This window comes from Chelonia mydas, chromosome 13 (assembly GCF_015237465.2).
Source record: "Chelonia mydas isolate rCheMyd1 chromosome 13, rCheMyd1.pri.v2, whole genome shotgun sequence".
In the NCBI taxonomy this organism is placed as follows: domain Eukaryota; kingdom Metazoa; phylum Chordata; order Testudines; family Cheloniidae; genus Chelonia; species Chelonia mydas.
The window spans coordinates 37688165-37713773 of record NC_051253.2 but is presented as its reverse complement, the minus strand read 5'-3'; the positions used below and the strand labels follow the sequence as shown (position 1 = coordinate 37713773).

The 25609-nt window shown below is 50.9% G+C and overlaps 1 protein-coding gene, 1 long non-coding RNA gene and 2 other non-coding genes across 10 annotated transcripts; all 4 read right to left on the bottom strand.

Moving 5' to 3' along the window:
- Positions 1 to 1777: 1777 nt before the first annotated feature.
- Positions 1778 to 8824, bottom strand: TTC5 (tetratricopeptide repeat domain 5). 3 transcript variants are annotated; one of them, XM_007062131.4, is made up of 10 exons: positions 8667 to 8824; positions 6494 to 6626; positions 6037 to 6248; positions 5576 to 5726; positions 4978 to 5069; positions 4812 to 4868; positions 4200 to 4346; positions 3891 to 4105; positions 3458 to 3602; positions 1778 to 2629 (listed from the first exon to the last, which is right to left on the bottom strand). In XM_007062131.4, exons 1-10 carry the CDS (start codon positions 8715 to 8717, stop codon positions 2510 to 2512), a joined length of 1323 nt encoding a protein of 440 aa, XP_007062193.2. In that variant the 5' UTR covers positions 8718 to 8824; the 3' UTR covers positions 1778 to 2509. The 3 variants fall into 3 exon arrangements, with proteins under 3 accessions (XP_007062193.2, XP_027680372.2, XP_037771958.1); XM_027824571.3 differs by lacking the exon at positions 8667 to 8824 and adding an exon at positions 7004 to 7153; XM_037916030.2 differs by lacking the exon at positions 3458 to 3602.
- Positions 8825 to 16252: 7428 nt separating this feature from the next.
- On the bottom strand, positions 16253 to 25609 carry LOC114020041. Of its 5 annotated transcripts, none has more exons than XR_006285379.1 (6): positions 25540 to 25609; positions 21736 to 21817; positions 19325 to 19455; positions 17931 to 17970; positions 17306 to 17487; positions 16253 to 17118 (listed from the first exon to the last, which is right to left on the bottom strand). It is a non-coding gene; the product is annotated as an uncharacterized LOC114020041 (long non-coding RNA). The 5 variants fall into 5 exon arrangements; XR_006285381.1 differs by having other exon boundaries at positions 17410 to 17487; XR_006285378.1 differs by lacking the exon at positions 17931 to 17970.
- Positions 16717 to 16864, bottom strand: LOC114020043. The gene has a single exon (XR_003564964.2). It is a non-coding gene; the product is annotated as a small nucleolar RNA SNORA79 (small nucleolar RNA).
- LOC114020046 lies at positions 17749 to 17826 on the bottom strand. Its single transcript, XR_003564967.2, has one exon. It is a non-coding gene; the product is annotated as a small nucleolar RNA SNORD126 (small nucleolar RNA).

The window sequence follows — 25609 nt, the reverse complement described above, 5'->3', positions numbered from 1 at the left end:
AACCTGTGAATTTCCCTAAATCCTTTTATGAACCATCCGTACGGCTCTGGGCTGATCCCCTTGGCGGCCCTTGCCCCCTGGGGGAAGGAATCAGATCTCTCCCTGGGCCACGACAGACCAGGCCAGGTATTCACAGAGCCACTAGGACCTTCTGGATTGCACGTTGGGATGGAAGACCCTAGAGAGATGCGGGGAACCTCAGGGACCGAAGACAAACCCCTAGCTGCAGAGCCAGCTGAACGTGTTGGTGTCTGTATCTGGAGGACAAAGACATGGCGGGGGTGGGGGGGGAGGTGCCTCTGTCAATGAGAGCTGGGCTCACCCAGGTAACTTGCGTGCTGGGGACTGAGGGCCAAAGACTGCAGAATGGGGCGTGGGGGAGCAGGGCATGGACAGGCTCCAGCTCTCACCAACAGGAACTGTAACCCAAACCTGCCTCCCTCCTACCAACCCAAAGCCTAGCGGCCTGCAGCCAAAGGACTGATAAAGGGTCCCCTTGGGTTGAAAAAGCTGTTTGGTGTTGCTGCAGATCCGGCCTGAGGACACTGCACCTTGCAGGGATGGAACAAGCGTCCCGCAGGAGCTTGGCCGAGCCGGGGAACCCCAGAGAGAGACAGGGATCACTGGTGCCCCCAGGCCAAGATGGGGAAGCCTGGCCCTGTGGAGCTGGGTGGATCCTTGGGGCCAGCCCAATAAGGGGGAACTTCCAGGATATTTGTCCGCAGGTCTCCTACTGTGCAGGAGCACTGGGCCGTGCAGCGGGGCTGGCTCTTGGTCTCTGTTGTTCCACTTCGTATGATGCTGTCCTTGGCTCAGGGACTCGAGCCTGACTTTCCCCCTCCTGGCTGGGTGCCCTGACCACTGGCCCATAGTCAGTCCCACCTGCTCGTGGCTGTTTGGTTATCTGACACCCATATGAGGCTTAGAAAAGACCCGGATCAGAATGCGTCCCCCCACCAGGCAGGACCCTATAATAAGGATCTCAACTGGGGTCTCCTCCATCCCAGGTAAGTGCTCCAACCACAGAGCTCTAGAGCAGTGGTTCTCAACCGGTGCTCCAGGGTCCACGAAAGACTCAGACTGAAAACGGACTGACCAGAATCCAGCTATATGTAGAGACGTAGATTTCCAATGGCTCCAGGCTGCCACTCGAAATTTCCAAAGAAGTCTGCATCACCATTCAAAACTTTTTAGGAGCCCACCAATGAAAAAAGGTTGAGAACCGCTGCTCTGGAGTATGCAGAAGCGTCCCCTCCTCTTCCAGGGCTTAGACTGAGCCAGGGGTCAGGGCTGAGGGGGCTGGCGCTGGCCCACTGACCGCAATTTAGGAACACACCAGGTTAGGCAGCAGCTGAGTGGGATTTGGAGGATAAGTGTATGTCTACATAGCAACTAGATAGCTGGGAACCTCCAACTTCGCAGGGTCCTAGAGCCCTGACATCTACACAGCAGTGAAACAGCTCCGCAGCCTGAGCCCCAGAAGCCTGAGTCAACTGACACGGGCCAGCTGCTGGTGCCTACTCACTGTGTAAACTCTCAATGGATCTGCCCGAGTCACCTCTGCTATCTGAGTAGTTTTCCCTCTGCACTGTGGGGCTGCCTTAGTCCCGGGGGACTGATCAGCTGCTCAGAGTCAGAGCTGACCAGGGCTGCATCTCCATTTGCCTTCCCGAGAGAAATACTCGACACATTGTGACCATCGAACAGTAGTTAAAGAGACAGACAGACAGGTGGTTGTGTAGGGGGAGGGACCGACTGACATCACTCACCGACCATGGACCTCATCGATAACAGATTTTATTCATTATTTATTTATTACAAAAAAAAAAAACAACCTTTAAACATATGATAAAACAAAAAGAACCTTCCAAAAGAAATATACCACCGCTCTGTACACACACACACACAGAGCAGGGCCCTGGGCCACACCCACTGTGAAAGGGCCCTAAGGAAGTCCGACCCCCAAACCTACAGGGACTAGGCAGCTACAACACCCCTTAATAACCTTTGAACGTCCCCATGTCATAAGCCAGACAAACCAAGGGGGGTCAGGGCCAGTGATTCCAGCCCATGGGAAGGAAACAGGAAGGGGGAGTGTAGAAAAGGAGAAAAGGCAGGGCACAAGTGCAGATGGAAGAGCCATTGGTGGCCTTGGTAGAGGTCTCCTAGTCCCAGTGCAATTTCTTCACACCTGGGATCAGCCCATTGGAGTGATTTATTGGGGTACCAGGGGCAGAGCCTGAGTAGAGCTCATTGCTATGGGAGATTGGACAATGTTGAGTGGAGAGAGAGTGGGAAAAGAGGGACCTCTGTCCCTCTTTTGGGGGGGTAGGGGGAGAGAATCACTCAGTCCCCATCCTTTGCCTCCATACCCAGTTGTAAATCCCCTGCTGCCCCACAAGCCTCTCAAAGCCATTATACTCATGGGACCCACTAGGGGGCAGCAGACAACAGGACAAGTCCGACCCGTCCAGCAGCAGCATGGAGGGCACATTCCCTCCCCACAGCATCATTCGCTCTGTGCTCGGTATGCCACAGTAGCTGCCGCCTGGTTGCCAGGTCCCTGCATCTTGCCGTTCACCACCAGCAGGAGTGGGGTCTCCAGACGGATCCCAGGGAAGGAGAAGCTCTGGGGGTACCGTGAAGACAGAAAAGTCAGTCAGAAGGGTGGTTAACTCTGAATCCTACTGATGACTGTTTGCACATTATGGGTTGAAATTTCCCCACCCATCTATGAGGCAGGGCAAATTCCACTGTTAACTCCTACTGATGGTGATTTTCATTTCATGTGCTGAGGTTTTTAAACCTGCCTAAGGGATCTGGGTGCCCAAATTTAACAAGTGTCAAGAGCCCAAATTCCCTAGGCAGCTGTAAAAAACCTGAAGAGCCAGTGTGTCGTCCTCCCACCTTCCTGCAGAAGACTGAGATGTGTTCTAGTGAGGGAGGAGGTGCCAGTCTCCCAGCAACGGTGTGAAAATTAACTCTTTCCTTGCTGGGCAGCTAGTGGGCTTCTGCTTCCCTGGACGTGGGAGTGATTATTGGGGTAGGGAATTGCAACCCCCCTCCCCCAATTCAAAGGCATTTCCTCTACCCCATAACAAGGGGGCTGGGAAAGACACATCGCCCCCATCGTGCTGTGACAAAGGCCCCATCACTCTGGCGTCTGTGGCCCTGTAACTGAGGTCTAACAGCTTACATAGGAAGTGATGCACGTAGCAGACAGGAAGTCTCGAGTTCATTCATGCCTTCCGCCACCGCAGTGGGGGTGGGAAGAAACAACAGGTGGAGGGAGGGGCATGAGGAAAGGGTGGGGATTAACCTTTAAACTGACGAAGAGCTACAGTCCTATATCAACCTGCTATCTCTGGTGTCTTCCCATATCCCTCCACCCACAGGGCCAGGGCTAGGAATCCCACCAGCACTAAGCCAGGGGCAGGGAGGACCGGGCCACACTCACCTTGCCCTGGTGCTGGACGTGGTGATGCCGAAGATGCGGCTCAGGGATGGCCACTGAGTCGCCGATGAGCACACCCCAGCTCTGGACCATGTTATAAACAGTGACAGCAAAACAGGGGCCCTTGGAGTCAGCCAGGCCGAATGTGCTGCCAGAAAACCAGGCGAGAGTGTGAGTAAGGTGATGGGACAGGAGGTGAGGGGATGGATGGATGGATGGTGCTGAGGATGCATAGATGGAAAGCCACATGGATGGCTATGAGAATGGCTGGATGGGTGTACGGAACTGAGGAAACGGATGGATGGAGTTCGGGACACACAGATGGACAGCAGGATGGGCAGATGGACAGAGCTCAGGACTGACAGATGTGTAGCAGGAGAATAGGCAACATCAACAGAAAGCACTAAAGTTGGAGGGATGGACAGGTGGTACTCACAAGGGCACCTTCTCATCCGTGGTGAGGCTGAAGATCACCCTTCCCAGCACTACGGCCCCCGTGTTCACACCTGGCTGTAGGGCACTCAGAAGCCGATGCTCCAGTGCCACCTTCTGGCCTGAGGACCCCTGGTACAGCCCATCCCCACAGGGGCCCAGCTGGGATGGGCGCAGGCTTCCCAACATGCTCTGCAGCTTCTTAACCTTCACTTTGCCCTGCAGGGGGAGGAAGGAGAGCAGGGTCACTGACTGAGACATGTCTCCCTGTAGGCCAGCCAGGGAAGGGCAGTGAGCAGGGGAGATGCTCTACCTTGTTCTCCAGGAGGCTGGTGAGTCGCTCCAGGAAATCCAGAAGCTGCTGGTGGCGCTGCTGGGGTTCGGGCCAGGTTGGATCAAGGGCCGCAGCACGGGAAAACCCCTCCAGGGCCTCCGTGTAATTCTCCTCATATTTATGCAGCTAACCCAAGTGAAACACAGCATAGTGCTACTGTTACAGCAGTGGGGCTTGGCACCAGGACTCCTGGGTTCTGTTGCAGGCCTGAGGGGGTCTAGTGGGTTAGAGTGAGGGGGCTGGGAGCAAGGACTCCTGGTTTCCATTCCTTGCTCAAAGTGTGAGGGGAGTAGGGAGAAGCCCCTACTGGGTTAGAGCAGCGCGTGCAGGGAATCAGGATTCCTGGGTTCAATTCCTGGCTCTGGGAGGGGAGTGGGGTCTAGTGGTTAGCCAGAAAGTAGCAGTGATGCACACACACACTGAGCAGGGCTCATTCCTTCCAGCAGGGGGCAGCAGGCACAGGGACACAGAGCTCCCTAAAACCACACTGGGACACTGATGCTGGCACTGCCTCCCAGGGGAGAGTGCCCCCCCTGAGCCCCTGACACCCTTCAGTCACACCTTCCACTCCCCTCCCTCCCACCTTCTCACCGTAGCTCTGTTGAGGTGCAGGTCCGGGTTACAGGATGCTGTAGAATCCACCTTTTCCTAGTGTGGAGAGGAAATCAACATCAGAGTGCCCCCTACTGAGCCTTCTGCCCTGCTCCCTGCAGCACAGGGCTCCCTTGCAACCAGTAGAAGACAGGGCAGTACCTACCGCCTGGGCATAGGCGCTTAGGGCCTGCTGGGAGATACTGGGGTTCTGGCCGGTGTTGAAAAACAGCGAGAGGTAGGCATTTCCCAAGATGTCTGCGGCAGAGAGACACAGAGATTAGCACGGAGAACACACGGACAGCGGACATCAAAGAAGATGAACAGCTGGCTGGTTGGAGGCATATAGCTGTGAATAGAGGATTAAATGGATGACTACAGCTGAGGATGGGTGGAGAGATGGTTATAGCTGAGGATGGATAGACTGAGGCATATAGCTGAGGGGAATGGATGGCTACAGCTAAGGATGGAGGGATGGCGGGACATTGAGGATGGAGGTTGAATGGATGGAGGGATGGATATAGCTGAGGATGGTGGGTTGAATGTAGGGATGGTGAGACATAGCTGAAAATGGAGGGCTGAATGTAGGGATATCGCTGGGGTATATTATCCTTCCCCCAGAGCCAGGTAAAGGGCAGGAAGTTGCAGAGCATACTGAGAAGCCTGAGCCCTTCCCAGCTGGTACAATGTTGGGTCCCAGTGTCCCCTGAAGCAGGGAGTTAACAGGAGCGGTGCCTGGGGGCGGGAAAGGGGCTGTCACTCACACCATGAGCGGCCATCCCGCATGTCCATCTGGACAGCCAGCTTAGCCTGCCGGACACTGTCCATGACATTCTGGGCGTGCTGCTCTGTGCTCTCGGCTCGCAGCTGCCGCAGCACCATCGACAGATTCTGCAGCGAGACCTTGTTCTTCCGCTGTGGAGGAGACATGGAGCCAGGGTCAGCGACTCAGCCCGCCTTCTCGCCTCCCCTCCTCTGCCTTCAGATCAGCCAGCCTTGTCTCTCCTTCCCTCCGCACCCCTCAATCGGCCCTTCGGCCCAGCCAGCCCTGTCTCCCCTTCCCAGGATCAGTCCCTCAGCCCAGCCCCCGCCTCTCCCCCCAGATCGGCCCCTTGGCCCCAGCTACCCAGCCCTCCAACCACCAACGGGCAGCTGGGTCTCTCCCCTTTCTACCCCCTGGTATTGGCCACCCCAGCCCACCGGTATGCCTGGAGGTGGAACTCACATGCCCCAGGGCCCCAGAGAAGCAGGTGTGGGCTGCTGTGATGTCACCCTTTTTCCAGTAGGCCTCGCCCAGCTGGTTCCAGGCCTCCACCAGCTCCGGGTCCAGCTTCACAGCCTTGGCCAGCAGCTCCTCAGCCTCGGGGTTGTAGTCAGGTGTAATGTTCAGAGCCTTCCCCTTCAGCATCAACACCTGAGCCCGGCCCTGGGAACAGCCTGGAGAGACAGAGCCGCAAAGGGAGGGCATAGCCTGTGGCTCAAATCCCCTCCGGCCCCAGGGCATTGGGCTGGCTGGGTCAGGGAGTGAGGAATGTGGCATGAGACCTTTCCCTTCTAGGGAGTGCCAGCTCCAATCCAGCCCCAGGGGGTCCTAGGTCTGGCTAGCTCATGGGGGTGGGCAATGGGATACCAGGTTTTCCCCTCTAGGGGAGGGCTTGCATTTCCCTCTTATACCCGGTTACCATCTATCTCGCCCATCTGCTGTAGTGTTTTCTCCATTTCCTCCACCACGTCCTGCTGCTTTCTCCCAGCATCCTCCACGCCGTGGCTTTCAAAGTAGTGATCCCGGAAATAGTACAAGCCATCGACCAATTCCTGTGAGGATGAGGGACAGGTGGATGAGAGGGGCAGGGGTGGGAAGGAGCACATCGGTAAACTACACCCTAGCAGCAGCTGCCTAAGGGGGCATGTAGCCTGGCGGTTAAGGCACTGGACTAGCACTCAAGAAACCTGCGTTCAAAGCCCAGTTTTACCAGAGACTATGCCTGTAACCTTGGGTAAGTCATTAGGCTAGGAATTTCAAAGGAGCCTAAAGGAATGAGGCCCCCAAATGACACTGAAAGCCAACTGAGCTCCTAACTCCTTTGGCCTCATTTGCAAATCCCTGTAACTGAATCTCTCCATGCCTAGGTTGGGATTTTCAAAGCTGGCTAAGGAATCTGGAAATCAGTTCCCATTATTATATGTATTACCATAGCGCCCAGGAGCCCAGTCATGGCCCAGGGCTCCTTTGTGCTAGATGCTGTACAAACACAGAACAAAATGGCTGTCCCAGCTCCAGAGAGCTAATTCCTGGGAACTGGGCTTCCCAATCCAATACGCTGTTCTGATCTCATCAATTTTAGATGACAAGCTCTTCAGGGAGGCACTGTCTCGCTGTGGGTCTGTGCAGCATCCGGCTCAATGGGTCCTCACTTCAGTCAGGGTCTTGGCAGCACCTGGCACAACAGGATTCCGATCTTATTAGAGGTCTGGGCGGTACCGGCACAGCGAGGCCATGATCACACTTAGGTATCATTCTAAGTACCCAGAGGATCAATCTGTAGATATGAGCCCTATCACCTGACGTACAGGCCTCGCACACTGCAGCCTCTCATGGCTTTCACCACTGTTATTATTAATAATATGTCTTATGGTAGCTCTTGTCCAACGTCAGAGTGCACATTGTGCCGGGCGCTGCACAGACCCCGACCGAGATCAGGGCCCCCACTGTGCCGGGCGCTGCACAGACCCCGACCGAGATCAGGGCCCCCACTGTGCTGGGCGCTGCACAGACCCCGACCGAGATCAGGGCCCCCACTGTGCCGGGCGCTGCACAGACCCTGACAGAGGCCCCCTATTGTGCTGTGCACTGCACGGACACAGTGGGAGACAGACCCTGCTCTGAAAAGCTCCCCTATCTAAACAGGCAAAGGAATGACCATCTCCCCATTTTATAAACAGGGAAAGTGAGGCACAGAGGGGGAAGTGACCTCCGCAAGCTCAATGGTGGAAGTGGAAATGGGACCCAAGTCTAGTGCCCCAGATGGCCTCTTAAAGCCCCAAATCTCAGTGACCCTAACACAGTCAGATCCCTCCCCCCTCCATCTGCTAATGATTTTAATTACAAACCCAATACATAGTTGATAAAGGCAGTGTACAAATGTTACATCCCAGGGCATTTTACAGGCTGTTTCCCATTACAAGCCTGTTATTTGCACCCATCTTGGGCTGGGGACTTTAAAGAGCAAAAGGAAAATGGCTAAACCCACCCAGTTGCTGAGAGAGAGGGTGCAGGGAAAAACACATGACAAAGGGGAGAGGTTAATTCACACACAGGGATTGCAAAAGCAGAAGGCACTGTAAGGGAGATATAGGGCAAGGCTCTGTGTGTGTAACAAAAGGATTTGTGTGTGTGCACCTCTCTGTGTTTGTGCAGGAATCAGTGTGTGTATCCGAGTGGATGCGCAGTGATCAGTGTGTGTGTCATTGTGTGGGTGCATCGTGTGCGAGCAGGGATCAGTGTGTGCGCAGGGATGAGTGACGGGGTGTGTGTGTGTGTGTGTTCAGGGAACAGTGTGTGTTTTTGTGCAGGGATCAGAATGTGTGTCGTGTTTCATTGTGTGTGTGTGTGTGCACGTATGGATCAGTACATGTGCATCGGTGTGTGTGCAGGCATCGGTGTGTGTCTGTGCTTTGCTCGTGTGTGCACACTGCTTTGTGTGTCTGTATGTGTGTGCATATCTGTGTGCGTATCGGGCGATCGGTGTGTCTGTGCCTTGCTGCGTGTGTGTCTCACAGCCCGCAGGAGCCGGCAGACGCAGAGTTCGCCCCCCTGGCCGTGGCCACTCAGCCAGGCAGCAGCCCCTCCGGTACCTGCAGGGTTTGCAAGGCCTGGCGGCCTCCTTCTGCTCCCTCCTCAGCCATGATTGCGAGCTCCGCCCCTCCCTCCGCCTCGGCGCCGCCGCGCGCTCCGGGCCGGCCTGTGGACCGAGCAGGGACATCTACAGGGTCGGCGGGGGAATGCTGCACAGCGCCGCTGGCTCTCCCTCCCCCGCGCCCGCAACCACGCCCTTGCCACACCCCCCCACCAGCCCCTGCATCGCAACACCCCCCAGACACACAGCCCCTGCATTGCTCTGCACATACACACCCAGCTCCTGCACCCCTCCACACCCAGCTCCTACATTGATCTGCATACACACAGTTCTTACACTGCACCCCCCACAGCCCCTGCATGGCTCTGCACAAACACACACCCAGCTCCTGCACTGCACCCCCCACAGACCCGCATTGATCTGCACACACACACACAGCTCCTGCACCCCCCCCACAGCTCCTACATTGATCTGCACACACACAGTTCTTACACTGCACCCCCCACAGCCCCTGCATTGCTCTGCACAAACACACACCCAGCTCCTGCACTGCACCCCCCACAGACCCGCACTGATCTGCACCCCCCACAGCTCCTGCACCCCCCCCCACAGCTCCTACATTGATCTGCACACACATAGCTCCTGCACTACACCCCCGCACACACAGCCGCTGCATTACTCTGCACACACAGTTCCTGCACTGCGCACACACCCCCAGTCTCTGTTCTGCACCCTCCTCCCAGAGCCCTTGCATGGCTCTGCACACACCCAGCTCTTGCACTGCACTCCCCACGACCCCTGCATTGCTCTGCACACAGAGGGCTCCTGTACTGCACACCACCACCGCCACTATCCCTGTATTGCTCTGCACACACATACACAGCCGATTGCTCCCTCCCCCCACAGCTCCTGTATTGCAACATCCTACACAGCCCCTGCATTCCTCCCTCCCCCCGCTTCCACACACAACCCCTACATTCACACACACAGTGTTCTGGCATTGGTCCCCACACCTCCCCCCATTTACCAGCCCTCTACAGCCGAGCCTGGGGTCTCCACACTGCCCACCTCGCCCACTCCAGGGATCTCTTTTTAATTCCATGCCCTGCTAGGGTTGCCAATATCCATGTTTCTCCAGGATCGACCCTTGGTAGCTGTCCTGGGAAGTTGGTCTGGGAGCCTGGTACGCGCTGCCAGCTGTCCAGTGTGACAGTCTCAGGACCATCGCGGCTGTCCCATGTTTTTGCATCTCAGAGGTGGCAGCCCTACAAACCTCCCAATAGTCTTGGGTTTTGTGGGACTGTCCTGCTTTGATGCCAAGCCCCATGTCCCGGTTGAAGCAGCTCCTGTCGTGGGGCTGGCTGGGCTCGGTTCCCTGTTCCAGGCATTGTGCCCTGACTCCTGGTGCATGGGGTTGAAGTTGTGACTGGTTCCCCCTGTGGTGCCACCTGGAAGTGGGGGTCCACTGAACCCTCTGACCCACGAGCCTGGGCTCCCTCTCACACTGTGCTGCTGTGATAAATTGTAGACCACTCCCAGACTTACACTCTTACCAGCATTTGCACAGGCAGGGACACACCCAGCTGCAGTTACATGCAGGCTGACCAAACAATAGAGAGGCTACAGCCAAGGTAACCTCAGCTTCCCAACTTAGGACCCCAGAGCTGTACTGCTCTGCCCTGGTCAAAACTCCGACCAGTATGAATTTATTACCTGGAAAGGATGTGGAGAGGAATATGCAACAAACTTGTGTTAACCAAGTTGAAATTTTTCCCCAGACATTTAGTTAAAGGCACATTGGTTTAGATTAAAACATAAAACAAGTTTATTAACTACAAAAAGATAGATTGAGTGATTATAAGGGATAGTAAAAGATCAAAGCAGATTACCTAGTAAATGAACAAAAATGCAAACTAATCCTAAGATACTAGAAAGACTGGATATGAATTAGCTATTTCTCACCATGACTGATGATACAAGCAGGCTTGCAGGTTGTCAAGGCACAAGCTGCACTTGCTTTGCAGCGTGGGCTCCCGAACCCCACTCCAAGTCCTTTTCTTCCAGAGCTTCTCTCAGGTGTTGAGTTGTGGGGGAGTGAAGAACAATAGATGATGTCACTCCCTGTCTTATATAGATTTTCCATATAGCGGGAACCCTTTGTTTCAAACTTGGGTCTCAGACCAGTTTGTGGAAAAATACAGGTACCCAAATGGAGGTCAGAGTCATGTGGCCTGGTCACATACCCTTGCAGAGTCATAGCAGCCATTACTTACAGGTTGTCTGGAGCGTTCTCAGGAAGGCTCACCAGGTGGGAAATAAACTTCTCCTAAGCCCTGTTGTTTTTCCTAATGGCCCATTACCCTGAATAGGCCCTTCCCAACTATCTAGACTGGAAGCATCTTCCCGAGTGGGTGTCACCCAGGTGTAACTACATTTGAAATACAGATACATAGTCAATATCCATAACTTTAGACACAAAAATGATACATGCATACACATAGGATAATAATATTCAGCAAATCATAACTTTTCCAATGACACCTCACAGGATTCATCTTGTACAAATTGCATTATAATTATGTCATAATGATCATAATCGTCCCCCCATGATGAATATGGGGTGCAGTGTCACAGAAGCAATGCTTGTATTTAGCCAGGCCCCGTCGAGTGGGGACACAGCCAGGCCATACATGGACATCGCTGTGACTCTACACCAGGAGACAGAGCACAACACCCGGACCGGGAAGCCTAGCCCAGCCATCCCCGCAGGACAGGAGTTGCCACTGTAGGGCGAGCATGGAACAGGCTTGCTCTGCAACTCCCCCCGCCACCCACTCTGGGGGCAGCACCTGACCCCCCAGGAGGCCTCTCACCCCCAGGCAGCACCTAGCCCCTCACATCCCCAGGTCTCCTTTCCCCTGGAGGCAGCACCCATCCAACTTTAGCCACTTGAAATATTGGCATATTGGAAATATGACCCTACCCCAGCCTGTGCTGCTCACCTAGGGTTGGTGACTTTCCGATTTCTGAAAACAGGACACCCCTGCTCCGCCCTCTTCCTTGAGGCCCTGTCCCCTGCTCCGCCCCCTCCCCAAGGCTCTCCCCCAAACTCACTCCTCTCCCCTCCAATCAAAACAAAAACACCGAAATCCCAAAGCAGGAATTATTGCAGAAAATGGCATGTTTCCTACCCCCTCTTTCAATCTTAACCTTTATCACATGTTCTGAGGAAAAGGGGGTGTTTGAAAATTTGCTACAATACTTATATTCATATTTGTCAGGGTGCTCTGGGAAGTGTCAAGGAGTTGCTCATTACTCCTGCAATAGGTACCATTACCTATATCCCTAACACTGCACCGAACCAGAGATGCTATAGAAAAGAAGAGGGAAAAGACTGCTGCCATAATAACCCTTCAACAGAGAACAGCTGGGATACTGATAGTTACTACACAAGGTACTGTGTATCAACATGAAATACAAAAAAGAAAATGCATTTCAGCAACAGAAACCTACTATGATTCTCCCTCTCTCCTCTGTACAATGAAAGCAAAACATGGACTTTTGCTTGCTGCATTTTCATTTTGGCTGAAAAGTTAATTCTTGCCCTCTCCTCTGTCCAAAGAGACAGCACCCTAGCCTTACCTTCACCAAAATCACATTTAGATTAGGTGAAACATTCCTCTCTACAGAGATCTCTGTGCTATACACAGAAAAAGTTCCACGGCTCAACTACGCAAGTCCTGTAATAACCACAACAGGCAGTGGGTATTTAGGACCCTCTTTAAAACACATCACTAAGGAAAAAATGTAGGGAGAAGGAGAGATACTGACTCTACTGAGCTAAACCTCCAGCACACCCCCCCTCCAAAAAAAAAAAGGTTCCTAAAAAAGTTAAAGACCTTTAAATAAGCTCTAATACTGACACAATGACACCCCCCCCCCCCAACACACACATACACACTGGAGGTGAGGATGCAGCATATAGTAATTCCAGGGTGTTGGGATTCGGGGTCAGATTGTGGTCTCTGTGTTTCTCCTGGGAGGGGAGCTGACTCTAGGTCCTGCGGGGAGGGGGCAGGGTCCACGCTCGAGAAGGGGAGTGAGCCTCAGAGCCAGCAGCTGAAGGGGCTGGCTGGAGACATGTTGGTTCTGGGCTGTGTGCGCGGGGTGTGGGAGGGGGTTAGCAGCGAAGTGAAATGCTACTTGCAGCCCTCTCCCCTCACCAGGGGGCCAGCGGAGCCCCTCCGCCTTCGGAAGCAGGGATCCTCCCGCTGGGGCTGAGCGGGAACCTCCTTCCCTGTGGTCTGCCCCGGGCAGGGGCTTGCTGATAGGCGGAGGGTGGGGAACGCGTCCTACCCCGGCCACTCACCTGTGCAAGACGGGAGCGGGAGGGTTCCTGCCCAGGGTGGGGTGGGTCAGGGCAGGAGCAGCAGTGGGAACGGGAGGAGTGGCAGAGCCCACACTGCTCTGGGTGCGCTCTCACTGCCCATCACCGCCGCTGTTGCTGCCCGTTGCTGATGCTGCTTCCACTGGAGGATGTGGCCTGGTGGCAAGGGAGACTCTGTCATGGGCATGCGCTGGGGGAAGCAATGGAGGGGGCATGGCTGCCTGCTCTGTGCCATGATCCCCTTGCAGCGCCTCCTGCCCACCAGCCCATCTCCTTGGCCCCAGCTGTTCCGGTGCCCCTGCAGGTGGCAACCGGACTTTTGGTGTCTGATTTGTGTTTCAGACTGGACACTGTCAGACCAGATTTTCTGGTCGAACACTGGACACCTGGTAACCCTACCCCCCTCCCCATGTTGTGCACACCCTGCCATTCACCTCCGATGATTTACATCCACTCCCCTGCAACCTGGCCTGTGCTCCCCAAGCCACCCACCTCCCTCCCTCCCGTGATCCTTCCCTGATCTCACACATCCACACCCAACCCACCCTACCCATGCTGCCCGCCTCCCGCACTGCAGAGACCCTTGATCCAATTAGAAACGAAGATGCAAAAGATCAATTTTTTTCCCTTTCTATTTTTGCTAATCTTATTTCTAAGAGGGTGAACAACCTATTTACAAAGGTGACTTTATACAGTGCACAAATCCATCGGCTGTGAGATGTCAGAACTGACCCTGCTTCTACCATTCTGGGGCTGAAAGATTTTAAATCCTGGTGAAAGTGAGGGGTAAATAATGAATGTGAAATTAACACAGATGAACTTTAAGTGGGGGAGAAATAACTGCAAATGGAATGTACCCAGAGGAACATGCTGGATAACACCGAGAAACACACACATAGGAGGAACACAAGCATAGATATAGAAACAAAAACACACCTACACAAAGCTATGCACGTACACACCCATAGAGCTACGCACTCTATGACATTCAGAGATAAACACACACAGCAAAAGACACCTGCCCATGTGTGTGCACACACAAAAGCAAAAGACACACTAGTATACACACAGATTTAAACAAACATTGTCTTCACACACACACACACAACACACAACTATCTAGATTTATACAAACGCACCCATGAATAACTTGACCCACATACATACACAGAGGCAATACACAACAGGGTACACACTTGCATAGATTTGCATGCATACATAGAGACAAACACACACACACACAAATACATTCTCACACACAGAGACAATGATGTAAGTGTAACCCATTGAGCAGAGTACAACGGAACCAGGCCCAGATCCTCAGTATTAAAGTGCCTTTGAGGATCATCTTGGTCCAAGAGCAATGGGATACTAAATTATGCTGTGGCAGGGGCTCGGTATGCCCCATTCCCACATCCGTCTATATCAGAGTCCCCCAGTCTCCCCCTTCAAAATGGCAGGAGCTGTGTGTGTGTGTGCCCCAATTCCCCATTCTTTCCCTCCCCTCATGTCAAGGGCTCTTTCTGCACTCTATTCTCCTCTAGGCCAGGAGCTGTGTGCCTCCTTCCCCCGAACTATTTCCCCCACCAGAGTCTGTGCACTCCCAGTTCTTTGCCCCAGCATGGTGAAGGGGGAGGAGGGGAGATGTGCATGTCCCCCTCTTCCTCACCCCATTATTGGTCTAGAAGCTATTCAGGGTGCCAAATGTTAAATTCTGTTGGTAGGACACACAAATTAGATAGGGGCACTGTTATAGGGGAAGGTGTTAATGGCTGCCATCAACCAGTTCTTGAGTCTATCCTCAATTGCAGAGTTGCCTGAATCTGCAGTTGTGCTACACAGCTGGCAAGGGCTCCATGTGTCCATCCATCTCTCTCCCCCCTGCATTTTCCCTTTCTGTTTTCCAATTTTCTCCCAAATAAACAGGTTCTTAGCCCTCAGAAACTCAAACATTCCCTGAAAAATTGGAAAGGCGTGCACAGTGTTCAAAAGTGATCACATTACACATGTACAGACAAATACACGGAAATGCTATCAAATTGAGCGAGACTGTCACACACAGTAAAAAGGCAATCTCGTTAGAAGAATAAAACTGCAACTTCTGCCATAATAAGGAGTTCAAAATTTTTTTGGAGAATTACAAAATTTTTAGATTCATCCTGGTTTAAATTTAAAGACATGATTTTGGGGAAATGTTTGTTTCTTGTGTTCAGCTGAATCCTCACAAGCTAGTTCAAACTCTTGAGGATCAAATGCCTGACGTTTTCTGGGATGGCCCTGGTTTTGAGGGTCCAGCATGGCATCTCTGCTCATGACATTGAGAATCTGTCCTGACTCCCATATAACCCAGGACCGTCTAAACTCAAAACCACACGTTGCTGAATTCAGTTCACACAGCCCTAGCGCTCAACTCCATCTCTCTCACTGCCTCCCAGCTGTTCAGCACAAGAACTGTAATATGTAGAAGACCTGCAGTGGTGGCTGCCCACTCAGTGGGAAAGGATCTACATCTGTTTATTTGGAGTGGAGAGAAAAAAGAATGATAGAGGAAGCCAACATTGGGAGCACAAAATAAGGGTCTGAGCTAGTGTCAGACGAGTCTGCACCTATAGGGTGAGGGAGACATAGTTTAAATACGCTTAAGTTAAGGATTTTCAAATCTATGGCATTTGCCTGTTAAATTCCCATTAATTTTTTGAATGGGAACCGAGTGTCCAAATCCTGAGCGCATCTGAAAATCTCAGCATAACCTAACCGGTGTTGGTAGTAGAAAACAGACAGTGGACACGGGACAGTAAATTCACAGAAGAGTGGAAAGTAATTTTGGACCCAGCAGTAAATAGACCGATGTTGATAATCATCCAGATCCTCAATTTTGTACAAGCCCATGGATATTACAATGACTAGGAACTTTAAAAATATCTGGGCAGATATTGTATCTCAGACATGAGGTCAAACCCTAACTCACTTTACAGAAAGGGCAACTGAAAAGCCTTCAGATAGCAATGAATTAGGGATGGGATTTTCAAAAGGTGCCTAAAACAGCATATCATCTAACTCCCTTAAGCCTCCTGTGAAAATCCCAACCACAGCCACGACTGACCTGGGCTGAATTCAGACCAGTGGATTAGAGTTGAGAAAACTCCATTTCCCCCTCAGTTCTACCACTGTCCGTTTGTACAAAAAATACCCAACTCTTACACATCCATTCTAGTTTAATTATCCTGTTTTTAGTACAGGCTTTCCTGGACATAACTTCAAAAAGTCCTTGTAATACAGATCAGAGACGGGGCAAATCTTTTAATCTTCAGGCCCCAAATTCTCTCTTACAGTTGATGCTGGTGGAGAGAAAGATACATTTTCCTTGAAGGTTCATCTCAAATCATCCCTGTAAAGATAAGGAATCTCAGTATTAAAGATGCAGAATGCAGCACACAATTGCCTCTTAGAAAACTAGATAGCTTAACTGTACTAACTCCTCCCAGCTGAGGCCAGCATAGCTCCTACTGCTTCAGCTCAGACAATCTTTCAGCTCACATAGTAATTTTACAGTCTGGTTACTGTAGCCCACTGCCTAAAGTTGACAGAGTAATCGGTACAGAGCAGGTGGTTTTTCAACCCCATTTCTTTCCCTAAAAGTCCAGTCCCCTTCTGCCTCTTTGAGTGTCTGACCCCGCAAAATTCAGAAGGTGCCAATGGACGGCCAAACCCATCCAAGAGCACTCTGAGTGAAGAAAGGCCAAGTTTAATCTGCGATGACACAAAATCCCACTGCCCATGGCTCATGGCAGCAAGAGGAACGGTCATCGCGGCCACTCTCCCTTAAATGAGCAGCTCTGAAAGCAACAGGATTCTCTAGAGAGATACACCATGAATTTCTCTAAAGAGCAAACCTTTACTAAGCAGTTTCCTTACTAAAATCCTGCAGAAAGGAGTTCCTGTTCACGTGTGCAGAAAGATACAGCTTTCTGAAAGCATCTGCAGCTTCAGGTACTGAAAGACGGCCTGGCAATGTTTGGAAGATCAGTTCAGAGACTGGTTTCAGAGTAGCAGCCGTGTTAGTCTGTATCCGCAAAAAGAAAAGGAGTACTTGTGGTACCTTAGAGACTAACAAAATGTATTTATTTATATCTCTAAGGTGCCACAAGTACTCCTTTTCTTTTTAGTTCAGAGACTGTTTGTCACTGAATGCGGAACGCATGTTATACTCTATGCAAGACATTTGTTAACTGCTGTGTCTGCCACTGTACCTCTTTCTTGCCCCATACCTGCCCCCATGGTGAAATTGGTGGGGGATGCCAATAAGGGGCCATGCTAACCAACTGGATGGATACGAACTTCCAACAGCACTTACATCTGTGATTCCTATAAGGGATCCAGAGCGAGGAGGGAGAAGAGAAACCAGCCAATTTTGTTTTCAGAGTTCCTGCCCCTACAGATACAAGGAGGAAATGTTTCCAGGTCAATGGAGAGAGAGAGAAGGGGAAGGGGGAAGAGCTACCAACTGCATGGAAAACTTTTCCTTGCATCTATGCCCCTCCTTCATTTGCACAAAAACCAGATCCATGTTTCTGAAGAGTTTGCATGGATCTGCTACTTATTCTTCTCACTGTCTGGGACTTTACCCATTGGAGACCATTAGAACATCAGCTTTCCCCCAAATCAGATGTCAGCTGCAGGTGTTTGTTTCATTAGTCTGCTCAGGGCATGTGTGCAATCAGGGTAGATCAGGTGAAACACGGACTGAATATGCGGTTCATCACAGCAGACCCCTCCTAGTCCTACAAGTGGCAATGTGGTTGCCCCTCCCACACACAAACCACCACCCAGGACTCTGAAACCTCAAGTGGTTGAGAATTTTAGCTGCTTCCTCACCGAACTTCCTCGTGTTCCAACATGAGCTCCCCAACTCTACCTACAAAAAGAAGACGGATAAAATCCCTGCATGCATAAACAGGGGAGTAACCAGTAGAAGCAGGGAGATGATTTTACCCATGTATATGGCACTGGTGAGTCTAATACTGGAATACCGCATCCAGTTCTGGTGTCCCAATTTTAATACGGACGCAGAAAAATTGGAGACGGATACCTTTCTAGGAGGGATGCTTTGCTCAAACACAATCAGCAGGATCGCTAGGTGAAATTCTCCAGCTGGTATTAAACTGGAGATCAGACTAGGCAATCTAACGGTTCCGTCTAGCCTTCAAAATCTGTCTTTTCAATAAAGCCATACGAGTAGCTTCTAAGGTCACAGCAGTTCCAGCCAGGGAAATGGCGCAGTGAAGTTAACTTGAGACGCAGTAGGATGAGAAGGGCTAGTGCAGGGTACTATTTAAAAGCAGCATGTGTGGAGAGGGGAGATAATAGTTGAGTTTTAGAAATGGGAAGGAGTCAGGGAGTCATAGTGGGCATTACTAGGTTACTTTCTTTGCCCCCTACGATGCAGGAGGTCAGTCTAGATAGTCATAATGGTCCCTCCTGGCCTTAAACGTTGACCACATCTACTAGATTTCATTGCAGGCACAAAATGGAGAGGTAGTTAATGCTTCTCTCCATCCTTGATGAAATGGGGTCTGCTCAGGGCATGTGTCAACAGGTGAAAGATGGACTGAATATACTCATAGCAGACTCCACCCATGCCCTCAAACCCAGCTGCGACACCACCAATGGCAAAGCACAGAGGGGGTCTCATGGGTCTGAGAAGAAATTACTTGTGGGCCGGGTCTCCCCTCAACACCCACCCTCAAGATAGTTGTGTGGTTAAGGCTCTGGACTGGGACATCTGGGCTCAGTTCTCAGCTCCGCCACAGACACCCTGGGTGACCTCAAACAAGTCCTTTTAAATCTCTGATTTTGGTGCCTAACTCCACTGGGCTCCTTTGAAAAAATCTCAGCCTTCCGCCCTCTGTACCTCAGTTCCCCATCTGTAATGCTGATACTTCCTGTCTTCCATCCTTTATAACCTAAGCAGACAAAGTCAACAAAAATCTTTGGAACAGGGATGGTTGCTAAGCGTCTGTACAACCCCCAACACAGTAGGGCCTCTAGGCAACAGTGTAACATAACTAATAATAAAACAGTGGATGGGCCCCATCAAGTGAAGCATCCTGCCTCCAGCAACACACCTCTGGCTACTCCCCGCTACCCCTCACAGGGATCAGAGCAAGCCCTGAAAGCACAGGAGCTGATTATCCTTATCTCAGCTCATGTAGGCTGTAAAACCACTCAGTCCCTTTTCTTTAAGGCCCTACTCAGCAGGAAACCCTTACCCTACTGTACTTGGTGCTCAGATCCGGGGTGTTTCATTTCAGCCCATTTTCAAGATTCAGTTACTTCATTTGTCCACTTCACCCCAGTTGTTTCATGGGGTTGGGGAGTCAGTCTCCAGCCTCTCCACCACCTGAAACAGGCAAAGAAACATTCATAAAACTATAACCCACAAAGCCTCTTCCTCTGCCCTGCTGCTGCAGCTATACCAGAGATCAGAGTTGCTTCTGGACCCATCTAAACTGAATTCCCCAGCACACCACAGGCCAGTTCTACCTGGGCACATCTAGGCAGGAAGAGCTAGCACTATACATGGAGGGGAAAACAGCAGGACTAAAATGAAGTCACTTCTGGGGTGGAGAGAGACAGCCAGAGCAAAGTGCAACAGGAGAAGGGAGGGGAATATTTTAGCACAACGGTTCTCAACTGGGGGCCCGCGGCTGGTCCATGAAGTAGGGCCAGCATTAGGCTGGTTGGGGCTGTGATAAATGAAGGGGGGTGGGGGGAAGAGCTCCCTTTTATGGACACCCAGCCAGTAGCTATAAAATCCCTCTTAGTAGCTGTTCTCTAATTGCTCTACCTGTAAAGGGTTAAAAAGTCTCACTGCTATGCATAGGTAAAAGGAACTGAGTGGGCACCTGACCAAAAGAACCAATGGGAAGGCTAGAATTTTTAATATTGAAACAAAGATTCCCCTTTTCTCCCTCTCTGGTTGTTCTCCCCGAGACAGGGGGCAGGGCAGAGTCATGGTGTAAGAAGCTTGGGGCCAGGTATGAAAAATCCTCAGTATCATACCTTGAAACTACTCATTTTAAACCCTAGGTATGTAAGTAGATTAGGAAATGTTGAGGAAGAAGCATTTAGGTTAATCTCTTTTTATTTGTTTATGGCTTGTGGACTCTTCTGTGCTAACCCCAGGTGCTTTTGTTTTGCTTGTAACCTTTAAGCTGGATCTCAAGAAAGATATTCTTGATGCTTAATCCTTGTATTATTATTATTATTTTTTTTTTTACATCTAGCAAAAGCCTAAATTCACTGATATAGTTTCTCTCTTTTTAAAATTAAAAAAATTTACCTTTTTTAAGAGTAGAATTGGATTTGTGTGTCTTAAGAGGTTTGTGCATGTTGTTTAATTACCTGGTGGCAACAGCTGATTTCCCTTCCCCCCTCCCCCCAGCTCTTCCCCGAAACGGGGTAGGGGGGGCTAAAGGGCACCCCACAGGAAGGAATCCCCAAGTGCACCTTCCTGGGCCTCAACGGGGTTCTGCACTTGGGTGGTGGCAGCACCTACCAATCCAAGGTCAGAGAAAAGCTGTAACCGTGGGACTTTAATACAAGCCTGAAGTGGCCAGTATTAATATTTAGAATCCTTGTGGGCCACCTTCTGCATTCAAAGTGCCAGAGTGGGGAATCAGCCTTGAAAGGGGCCCAGGACAGAAGACTTGGAGCCTCGAGCCCCGCAGAGCTAACCCCCGCAGCCCTGCCGGGCAGAAGCCCCTCCAGCTCCCCTGAAGCCCAGACCTCCCCAGCCCTGCTGGACCCTGGAGTTTTAATAGCATGTTGTGGGGACCTCAAAGAACAAGGTTGAGAATCCTTTTTTAGCGGACAACTGGCCAAGCTCCCTGCTATGCTAACAAAAGATCCCTTGGCCCTTTTAATGTCCACAGTGAGCAGACAGGATCTCAAATTTTGTTAAGACCTCAAGCAAGAGACCCTCAAGCAAGAGACCCAAACAGCTTCAGACCAATAGCATTAATTTATCTGCAGTAGAAGGGGGAAGAGACGAACCAATCCTGGACACTGAGGATTTAAAATCTGATGTTTACATCACTAAGGCAACACCAGCCTGAAGGCCTCAAGACACACACAGGCTAGTAAGTTAGCAAGGCCCAAAAGCCACAAGTCATTCCTACTACACTCCATGATCGTAGCTGAACGCTGGATCGGTCAACACAACTCGTAACAGACACTTGGATAAAGTCAGAGCTGAAAAACATCTGCTACAATCCAAAAGCCAGAGCTGAAGGTTTGACACACCTCAGCTTGCACTAATTGGGGGAAGGGAGATAGGTGATCTGGCAGGTGGGACCATGATCTAACAGGAATACTCTGGAGTCCTCTCTCCAGGTTGGAAATTACAGGTCTTGGTAAAGCCCTTAAAGAGAGGTAGGCAAATAAAACCCAGGAGTCCTGACTCTCAGTCCCCCTTCTCTACAACTAGACTGGACTCCCTTGCTCTAATCACTAGTTCCCACTCCCCCAGAGTTGGGAATAAAACTCAGGGGTCCTGACCCCCAGCCCCCCTGTTCTAACCCACTATAGTTGACATAACAGCAAAACCATTGAACTCTAGGGCGAGTTTAGTTCCCTGGGCAAGGGATTTCCCTTCCTCTGTAAGAAGCCAATCTCATACCAGCTCATTGCTCCCCATATCTGGAATATGGCATTGGTCCAAAGGAATTGTTTCCTCCCAGCTCATCAATTCCATTTTCAGCCTAAAATGAAGGGATACAAACAGTGGTTTAGGATACACAGACCAAAACCTGGCAAAACAGAATCCAACATCACCACAGCTATGTTAGAAAAGAGGTTTTTAAAGATTACAATAGAGACTGGAGTGTAAAAGCCACTACAAGGTGTGACAAAGCGGGACTGTTCTTAATGTTTCCTCTGAATATTGTGGGGGTGCCTCAGTTTCCCCTATGCAGTTCTTAAGTATCTAGGTGATGGGATAAGGGTGTATGATCATTGCAGAGCCCTAGAGGGCAGGTGTGTGTAGGGGTCTGGACACAGAGAATGGCCAACACCCTGTTTCCTGGCAACTGATGGCCTGGCCCTTCCCTCCTGCAAGGTGAGAGCTAAAGGATTGGACAACAAAGGAATCAGGTGACCTCCTGTCCCGGGAAAGGGACAAAGCCCAGAGGAGGAGGGGCGGGAGAGAGTTTCAGTTTGGGGCTGGCTGGGGACATGGAGTGAAGTGCAGACTTGGTTGTCTGCCTCACTGCCCCCCAAAATGGACCCAGCTGAGGGGTCCTGTTCTCTGCACCTACAAGCTCTGTTTTAGACTATGTTCCTGTCATCTAATAAACCTTCTGTTTTACTGGCTGGCTGAGAGTCATGTCTGACTGCGAAGTTGGGGTGCAGGACCCTCTGGCTTCCCCAGGAGCCCGCCTGGGCGGACTCACTGTGGGAAGCGCACTGAGGGGCGGAGGATGCTGAATGCTCCAAGGTCAGACCCAGGAAGGTGGAAGCTGTGTGTCCTGAAGACAGTCTGCTCAGAGAGAAGAGACTTCCCCAGAGTCCTGACTGGCTTTGTAGGGAACAGTTCCAGAGCATCGCCCGGGGACTCCATGACACAAGGACGTTCCCGCCTACAGGGGTAAGTAGCAACTTACCAATAATGCAGAAGCTACACTCACTAAAATTAATACAGTAACAAGGGTTTGGCCTTCTCTAGCTCCTTTCTTCCGAACGTCTTCAACATTGAGGCTTTCAGAGGAGCCTACGGGAGTTAGGTACCTTACCCCCTCTTAGGCTACTCCAACAATCCCAGTCCGACTGCTTTACAAACATTAATTCTCATCCGCCCTGTGAAGTCAATATCATCTCCATTGTATAGATGGGGAAACTGAGGCACAGAGCGGCAAATGACTTGCCCCAGATCACCAGCAAGTGGCAGAGCCATGAATATAACCAAATGAAGGTCAATCTTATGGTGCCACCTCACAATCTCTTCCTACTGATGTAGGGCACTGCTGTTCTCCACACTTTACAGCTAGAGAATTGAGGCATTGGGCCAGTTTTTAAAATGTCTGTGGGCACCTAAAGACACAGAATGAAATCAGTAGGTGTTAGGAACCTACATGTTTCTGAACATTCCACTACACATCTATCTGTATCTTTAGTGCCCAAGTACCTGTAAAAATCTGGCACAGAGAGACTAAGACTGGCACATGGTCACACAAGAAATTTGTGGTGGAGCCAGAAATTAAGCCCATGTCTCTCAAGTCCCAGGCTTGCACCCTAACTGCTGAGTCCTCCTTCCTCTCAGCCTCTTCCGCATTTACACTTCTAGTCTCAGCTCTTCCTGACTGACTTTATGGCTTTTAAAACCAGAGTGAACAAAGGGACAGAAAGCAGACTATAGGGAACAATCCTACATTGACCTCAAGAAAACAGACTTGTTAGGCCACCCATCCTATGTAGCTCTAATCTTCTGTGTTAGAATAATCCTTAATTGAACCCATTGCTGCCCTGAATCAGCCTCCAGACTTTATCCCACTGCCTCATTTGCAGATCCACCCCCAGAGCAAGGCAGAGAATCTTTCTGGGAAAGCCTGGCTGCTTGCAGCCTATGGTGTTTGCATTCTGTATCTGACATCCTTTGAGGCTTCATAGATCCTGGGCTCAAGGAGTATCTTTCTGACCTGTATAAAAGTGATTGGCTTCCTTTACCTTGGTAGATGCAAAGAGTCTTAAGATGCTACAGATCAGGTAAAGGCTGCTGACAGGGATGGCTCAAAGGCTATGAAGTACCCAACCACTTGTAGCTAATAAGGGGTCAAAACAGATGCAGAAACAACAATATTTAATAATTTGCTCTTTTTCTAGTAACTCCCATTCCAGATTGGAGTGTTTTTATAAGCATAATCATTAATGAATCGAGACTCACCATGCTTCCTTATGAAGTACTATTCACATTGTACAGTTGGGGAAACTGAGGTACAGAGAAGCACAGGCAAAGTGGCTTGCTCGAGGTCACCCCTGGGTCATCTTCAGAGCCAGTAATAGTAGTCCTGACTCCCAGCTCAACTACCATAAGGCCCCTCTACCCTCCCAGTGCTGGGGTAGAACCCAGGAGTCTTGACTCCCAGCCCATCCATCATGAAACCCATTTTTAAAATGGGGTCTGGAGAGCACCCGGGCTTCAGCAAAGTCACTATACAAGCAGGTTTCAGAGTAACAGCCGTGTTAGTCTGTATTCGCAAAAAGAAAAGGAGGACTTGTGGCACCTTCCGATGAAGTGAGCTGTAGCTCACGAAAGCTCATGCTCAAATAAATTGGTTAGTCTCTAAGGTGCCACAAGTCCTCCTTTTCTTTTTACTATACAAGCAGACAGGCGTTTTACCACGGGAGCCACCCTGGGCTCAAGATAGCCTCTGAATTGCACGGTGTGTTTCAAAGCCAGCAGAGCCCACTCAACTTTCTTCTCTTGTAACTAAACTTCCATATACTTCCTTCAGTGGAGTTTCATCGGCAAATTATAAAGTGGGGAGAAAAGCCAGAGCAAAATTGAGGCCTGGAGCGACGTTCAACTCCCACCCTTTCCCTCAACACATCCGCCACACACGGAGTGGTCAGCTTCACCATTGCCAGCAGCAGCATTTCTGAATCCCAAGTCAAACCCGCTCCCAGCTCATTCCGCACCCCGAAAGAGGCTGCTAGTCCTGCAACACACAGCGGAAGGCACCTTCCAAACCCTGCCCCCGCCGCAGCAAGGACGTCCTTTGTTCAGCCTTCACCGGCTCCCCCACCATGTGCTTTTTCCTCTTAAAGGGACACACACTTGTACATAAAACTCCTGCTGTTTATTATGGTTTGGTTATAGCAGGAGGAGCGGGTCTCAGGACTTTGCTCTCCCTCCCGGAGCTGGGAGTAGAGTCTACTGGATTAAAGGGCAAAACTAAGCGTCAGAACTCCTGGGGTCGCTTCCGAGCTCTGCAGCACACTCCCTGCCTGCCCTGAAACCAGTCACCAAATCATGCGGGGGGGTGGGGCGGGAAGGAGAAGAGAGGAGTAGAGAGATATAACCAACTCTTTCCACCGCATGCGTGCCTTCGTGCAGGCACGAAGAGGACACTGCAGACAGACACATAGTAATTTATTAAAACGCAGGGACAAATCATGTCATCTGTTTCGCCCAGATACTGCGAATTCAATGGGAATTTCAGGGGTGTCACTGAAGATCACACAGCACAATCTCACAGTTTTAACAGACTACTTTCCCAATAACCTCCTGCCTTTGGCCCCACTTAACGGGGTGACCTACACATTCTGAATTCACCAGTCCCAGTGCCAAATTCCATCCACGGGAACACTGCTCTCCCCACATAAAGTCTTAAGGACACGTATTCTAATCTTAACACATGGGTGGATGGCAAAAATTAAACCCAGAATAGCAAAGGATTCAAACCGAATTAGAGATCTTGCAATTTACCCACCACACTGGCCTAGGACTCCGAGTATAGAAACAAGGATACAGGAAGTATAGTGATGATGAAAGAGAG